A 7,474-nucleotide genomic window follows, 5' to 3' on the forward strand; every position below is an offset into this window, starting at 1 on the left:
AGGAAGGAAGGAAGGGTAACAAAAAGCAAACTTTTTGAAGTTCAGTTTTACAAGAGTCCACATAAATTGATGTATCTACTTTGGAAAACTGTTTGGCAATGTCTACCAAAGATGATTATTTGCGGTGACCCTGTGACTCAGCAAATTCATTCCTAGCTATATATGCCAAAAAATAAAAATAAAAAATAAACACATGCATATGTTCATCAAAAGGCATGTTCTAGAATATTCATCAAAGCTTTATTTATAATTGCTCCAAACTGGAATCTACCCAAATGCCCCTCAACACTTGAATATATTGTGCAATATTCACACAGTGGAATTCTACACACCAATGAGAATAAATGATCTACAATTATAGTACGTACAATGATATAAATGAATCTCACAAACATAATTTCAAGTGAAAGGACCTAGGCACATGACCAATAATTCCATCTATGTAAAGTTCAAAAATAGGCAAAAAATATGCTATAAGAAGTCAAAATAGTGGTTATCTTGGGCAAGAAGGTAAGTAGGTAATGACTGAGGGGGTGTTAGGGAGAACTTCAGGGGTACGCATAATTGTATTTTTAAAATCTGAGTGCTAGTTCCATGAGCCTATTGAATTTATGAAAATTCATCAAACTGTATATTTATATGTACTTTTTATACATGTTTTTGCTTTAATAATTCTTTTACTCTCTAAGATTTAGGACCCTAAGTCATACTCTTTTTTTCTTTTTTTTTTTTTTCTGTTCTCTTTAAAGCATATGTATTTGAAAAAATCCTTGAAAAGAGAAATACACACTTTTTGTACATATTTTATACACAGTTAATTTTACTACTTGGAAGAATCTCAAACTTTTCTCTGAATACTTTCAGAAGCTAAATGAAAGTCCAGTTTTTAGTCTAGTAGACTACTTACTCAAGTTTTCTGGGCTAAACATGTTTGGTATTTTTATGATCATCACCTTCCAACTGGGCTTTGGATATGTTTATTATGTTATAGATCTTGGTTTAGAATGACACTTACCAAGACACAAGAGAGTGAAAACAGTGAGAAGTCATCATTTTTGTGAAATCTGCAATTAGGCTCAATTTTTAGCTTCTTGCTCCTGTATGACTTTCATCTAATAATTTTCCAGGAAATTATTTTGTGTCACCTTCAGATAACTACAATTTTGGCTTGCTCACCAGTTTAGGGGATGTTCTATTATTCTTTGTGCTATGAGTAATTAGATCTAAATTATAGACTTTATATTTGACATCCAAAAGTAAGTGTGCCAATGTTTCAAATACAAGGATTTTTTTACTTTCAGTAATAATTTTCTGGTGTTTAAAGCATAACTATTGTACTCACTTTGTTTCCTTTAACACCCAAATTATGAACTTTATACAAACTAATTCTATCTTGGTTCTGTGCATATAAATTAACATTGTTTATAAGCAATACTTACTGAGTTTAAGCAAAAATGCAGTCCAAAACCTTTGTAAGTTCTTGGATCAGTAACTTTAATCTATTACTGTTATAAATTCTCGAATAGTTTAAAACACATAGCAGAACATTTAAATGTCTTTTAGAGATATAATAAAAGACTTGATTAAAAAAAAAACTTTAGCAGTGAAAATTGTAATAAATCAACTTAATCTAATCTCCTACTGCATGGTCAGCAAGCTAAAAAATTATGTAATTTATGTCTTCACTTTTATTCATGCACAACTTCTCTTCTCTTAATTTATCTTACAGCTTTCTCAGACCACACAATACTCTTGGGATGCAGAGAAAGCTGGAGAGCTAAACTCCCAATGCACCACTCTCAGTGTATATACCTATCCTCACTGTGCACGCCTCTAATTAATAGCATTTATTTAATACTTCCTATGTGTCTAGCATTACTACCCTATGAAAGGGGTAGTTATTAATCCTTGCAATATCTCAATAGTTTCTTTCACTAATCACATTTGATAGTTGAGAAAGCCAAGGCACAAAGATTTAAGTAACTTACCTACAGTCTCAACACTTGCAAGTCACGAAGGTATACATAACAATTCCATCCCAGGCTCTGTTACTCCACACCTATTACACTACGCTGTCTCCAACTAATAGGAACTCAGGTACAAAGACAAATTGAGCCCACACAATACTATCTGTGAATCTGGCCCTTGCTGTGCTGTTCACTAATACTCCACTTCTGTCTTCTAGATTCTAATGAAAATTCTAGCCCCCCATCCTTATTCTGTGGAGCAGCCCTTACCGCTGGCACTCAAATGGAGCACTCTCACTTCATTCTATAAAAGAGCGGGAGCTTTAGACCTTTTTTTCATCATCACAGAAGCACCTCGGGTCAGGGTTTAGAGAATTCTGAATTTTGATGCATTTTTTGTAGGATATTCTATTGCTGGCAAACTGGTTAATAACTTGGGCTTGTAGTACCATTCTAGAAATTCACTAGACAGTTAAAGAATTGATGTAACACAGACTCCTGAGTTAGCACAGAAAACAAATCTTGAGATTTCTGGGAGTTCGAAGTTCACAAAAAAAGTCAAAATTTATCAAATTGTAAATTAAGATGTTTTCTGAGTCACATGCAAACACAAATACTATTTCAAAAATGTTCAAATCATTAGAAAAACTAGACACTGCATATTCTCTAAAATTTATTTACAGTTAATAAGTTAAAAAGCAAAGTACAAGCAGATTATAAATCTTAACCATATGCACATCAAACTGTCCAGGGAAACACTTCGATTCCATTACAAACAATTGTTTTCTAATGCACTTAAGACATAATAGTCTATCAAAAAATATTTTAAACACACCAATAAAGTAAATATTAGGCATATACGTCCATTAAAAACCATTAAAGAGTCCTGTGGCAACCCTTAAAACAATGAAAAACTTTTGAGTTCAAAACTGCTCAGATATTTTGTATTCAAATATTTTTAAAATTTACTAAAGAGTTTTTTAAAAAATAGTACTATCATTTGCACACAGCAGATCCATAGGTGTCAGTCACCAGCTTAAGTTACGCTTGTCAATAGAGTATTCAAACTTGAACAAAATAAATACACACCACAACAGCGACACTTTGCACTATCAACAATGAAGCTTGGCGTCAACAATTATGATGTTACTGGTTTTAGTAACATAAAAATATGTTGCTGGTTGACCAAAAGGATAAAAATGACATCAGGAATCTCAAAAGGTTATGTGAGGTGCCAGTCACCACATTTAGGCACTCAGGAGTTAAAAATCAAATAAAAGCATAGCAAGGTGATGAATTTCCTCCTGGCTTCCCCTTCTACTTGTGCCATATGAGATATAAGAGAAGGCAAGAGAATGAATGAAGATCGTGGGATTTCTTTCAAAAGCTATACACAAGCTAAGTAAATTACAGACTTCACTTTAGAGGACAGTGAGTGGATGCCTCATCATAAAGGCCACTATGCCAAGTTTATTTTCACATTCGGCCCCAAAGTACCCATGAAATACTTTCACTTTCCTATTAGTGTACAGTCAACTATATAAGATTTTGCTTCACATTTTAAAAGTTGTAACATAGGTTTTTACCAGAGGAAACAGCAAAAATAAAGATATTTTACATCTTATTTCACAGACTAGAAATGGCATAATTTTTTAATAGCCCAGATGAACACCATATTGAATTCAAGATGAAAAATCAGATCCAAAATGGCATCAGATACCCCAAATAATCCAAATAAGCATTTAGGAGTTCAAGTAGGCTAAAGTAACAAGGCATAGGAGAGAAAAATGTCAAGAATCTCAGTTACAATAAATGAATGGTGTCAAGGGTTATGTCTCACTTGTGTGCTGAGCAGCTATCCTCCCAGGTAAGCCGAATTTCAAAATCCTCTGGAAAACTATCTAGATAAGCTATATGATGAAATTACATTCTAATATGGCCATTTGATTTATTTGTAATTATTATAAAACTATATACAATAGTGAAGTTGTACAAATACATTTTTTTCCAGGTGCTAGTTAGCTATAAAAGTTAACAATATATTTTTGGGAAGAAAACCCTATGCATCTGAAATACAATTGGTAATGGAAGCTAATAACCGAAAGAATATGTCTCAGCTTCCTATCACAAATATAATTTAACATTCTCCATCTTCTAAATAATTATTCATTTTTGTTTACTCATGTGACAGTGTTTGTAACAATGCATTATCATTGAGTAGTGAATAAAAGACCAAGGCTTACTAGAAAATTGGCATAAAGTTATACGTGTGTGCGTGTGTGTGTGTGTGTGTGTGTGTGTGTATTCTTTTAACAAAACAAAAACACTGAAATTAAAGTCACAACACTCTTATATGGACTACTAAACTTGAAATATTCATTTCAGAAAGCTATGCCATTTGAATTCTAGGAACACAAGAGTTAAAATTGCAACTCTCATTATTGTCCTAAGAAGCTGCCAAGCAGAGATAAACTTTAGCATTAAGGATTTCACATGTCAAGTTCCAGCCCAGTATGGATCGTTTTATGGCAGAATATTTAAATTTCAAATAATAGTGGTACAAAAACACTACTTGACCCTTTAGGTATTGCAGTAAAAGCTGGCTGTGGCACCACTGGCTAAAAACCATTAAGTCTTCCTGCCACAAATGACCAAAGGCACTTGGATAATCAAGAATTCCACACTGGGCCATATGGTATAAACACTATAAAAGCGTAAAGCAACAGGGTCAGTAACCTGCGTGGCTCGCCTGTTTAATTGCTGTGGTCTTCAGCTGTCAAAGACCTAGAACTGCAGACATGAGTGGCAAGAAGGTTAAAAAAATGATGGGACCAAAAAGTCAACTTAAAGTCAACTAATATTCATGATGTTTGTAAAAAATATTAGTCTAGACATTTCTTGTTATCCAACAACAACAAAAAAAGGAAATAGATTTTACCCAAAGTAACCTCAACCAGTTATTTGATATCAAGAAATGCCTCCACCCCTCTTGATCATTAATAGTTCTCAGAACTCTAATGGGTATTCTGTACATCATTTTAGTCATAATGTTTACACACAAGCATCTCTCCTATGCAAGTCCCATTTTAAAATACATTTTCCTTGTAATGTAATTTAAAATACATAATACTTTAATGCGTAATATTCCTGGATTTGTATGTTAGACCAGGAGAGGGGCCAAATGATCTCCAGTCAGATTCCAGTCACTCTTGCAACCAAAGCCGGTTCTTCCCAATTCGCTCATTTTTTTAATCACACGCCATATGGTTTCAATGCATTTTTTTTTATTCAATTCAAGAGAATTTAACAAGTTAATTTTTCCTAAACAAAAGTTTTCATGTGTATTCTACCATTTTTAGGAGCTCAGTAAATATAAACATTAAGTTTCAATACAAAACCTTTAGAAACGCCTTGAAAATGTTTAAAGTTATATTTTGCATGTCTTTGTTTGTAATCACTGAGCCCATACAAATCCTTACACTACTAACATTCACAAGCTTGAACCTCTTAAAAAATATCCTCATCAAAGCTTTGGAATCCAGTAAAAATTAGGAAACAAGTGGGCTTCAGAATACCCTGAGCACGAACTAGTGCAACACCACATGTTCGAACTTCTGTCCAGAAAGAAGGGTGGCAGTGAAAAAAAGGGAGAGATAAAGAGCAAGTAAATTCTGGCTTTATTATACAAGCACAAAACCAAATTCCTTTGGAAAAATAATGTCTTCTTCGGAGGACTTCCAGATCAGTGAGGTAGAGTCCAACAGGGAGAAAACCCTAAGGTCCTGGAGACGTCTCAATCTGGGGTCAGGAAGGGACCTCCCCTGTGGGTCCGGCTGTCCCCTCCATCTGCAGGCTGGGTGAGGGAGGCAGCAGAGGCCACACTTGCCCCGGAGTCCAAGACGACGGCGCCACGGCCCGGGGGCGCAGAGCAGGGACAACCATCTGGTGACTTCTTCGCGCATAAAGTGCACTGGGGGCCGGGGTCCTGGCCGGATCTGTAAACACTCGACTGACACTTGTTCATTCCTCCGGGCGGAAGCTCTGTCCCAGGGTCGGAGCCGGCAGGAGGCGCTACGGAGGCTGCGCCTCACGCTCGGGGCACCGGGAAGCGGCGGAGCCTCACCATGGGTTCCAGATTCACTTGCAGGATCTGACGTGCCCTGCGCCGCGCCGCCGCCAGGCTGCGCTCACCCCACACGTCGCTGCCGACGCGGATGGTGGGGAAGGTGGTCAGCGTCGGGGTGGCCGCCCTCCAGATCTCCTCCAGGGTGCGGCCCCCGAAGCAGGGCCCGGGAACCACAGGCTTGGCGGGGCAGCTCTCCTCCGGGGCTGGCAGCGGCGCGGGTGGCAGCTGGGGCTTCCTCCTGCGGGCGGCAGTCGCCTGGGCTCCGCGGCGCCTCCTCCTGGCCATGGCGCGCGGTGCCGGCCGGCGCGCCTGGCTGCGGGCAGTGGGGGGTAACGGCGGGTCGGGCACCAGGGCCCGGCAAGAGGAGTAGCCGTAGACGTCCTTGCTGCGCAGGATGTGAGGAGAGAACTGGTGCTTGAGGCTGCAGAGGAAGCTCCAGAGCTCCGCGTCCGAGCTCATGAACTCCGTGCTGCGGGGCATGAAGATCTTGAAGGCGTCGCCCAGCGCCTTGGTGCTGTCAGCCAGCGACAGCTGCGACCGCGAGTACACCACCTTCTCCTCCCGCGCCTCCAGCCCGGCCCCGTCTTCTGCCCTAAAGCCGCCGCCCCGGGCGGCCGCAGCTGGGGCGACCGGGGGACGGCGCCGCCGCCTCTTCATGCTGCGACGCATCCAAGGCCGCTCGGGGCCGCTCGCACTTGCCAAGGGGCTGCTCGTACTCGCCGGTCCCGCTGCCGCCGCTGCCGTCCCACTCCGCGGCGGCTCCGCGGCGGCGGCCGCTGCTGGCGTCTGTAGCTACTTTTCTCGCCTCTGCCGCCGCCCCTCCCCCTCTGAGGGCGGAGGACGCGGGCGAATATCCTGCCGCCCGGTACAAGATGGCGGCCAGCGCCCACCCCTGGGCTTTGTCATTGGACGGCACCTCGCCCCCCTGGTTTCTCTTTCTTCTTCTCTCTTGCCTCTTTTCACCGGCTGCCTTTCTTTAAATGTGCCCGCCTCAGGCCCCTCCCACCACAGCCGCGACTCCACCCATTGGGTGCTCTCAGAAGAGGGGTGGGGACTGATGAGGGAAAGGCCAGTTCCTGGAAGATGGTGCTGGGGTGGGTGATGGTGATGGCCTTTGAACGTAAGTCAGTGGTTGGGTGGTTCTAGGAGGGTTGCAACATCTAGAGTAAGAGGGTGAATGTTGGCTCCACCTTGGGAAGAGAGACTCTTAGAGTGAGGTGGTGTGCAGTTGTGGATTGAGCTGGGAGCTCTACCAGTGTGAACAACAAAGAGATTTGCCTAAAGGATGTTGCTGGTATCACGGCTAGGGAATTTGGGTTTAAGTCTAGGGGAAATGGGCCTTTCACAATTCCCATTCACCCTCTCAAAGGCCTCTTCTGAC

The 7,474-nt window shown here is 41.0% G+C and overlaps 1 protein-coding gene across 1 annotated transcript; it reads right to left on the reverse strand.

Moving 5' to 3' along the window:
• Positions 1–2,627: 2,627 nt before the first annotated feature.
• CCDC71L (coiled-coil domain containing 71 like) lies at positions 2,628–7,079 on the reverse strand. Its single transcript, XM_037733832.1, has 2 exons — positions 6,807–7,079; positions 2,628–6,775 (listed from the first exon to the last, which is right to left on the reverse strand). The coding sequence occupies exon 2, from the start codon at positions 6,760–6,762 to the stop codon at positions 6,055–6,057; it is 708 nt and encodes a 235-aa protein (XP_037589760.1). The 5' UTR covers positions 6,763–6,775; positions 6,807–7,079; the 3' UTR covers positions 2,628–6,054.
• Positions 7,080–7,474: the final 395 nt, after the last annotated feature.

The sequence above is a fragment of the Cebus imitator genome, unplaced genomic scaffold (assembly GCF_001604975.1).
Source record: "Cebus imitator isolate Cc_AM_T3 unplaced genomic scaffold, Cebus_imitator-1.0 Scaffold550, whole genome shotgun sequence".
Lineage (NCBI taxonomy): Eukaryota > Metazoa > Chordata > Mammalia > Primates > Cebidae > Cebus > Cebus imitator.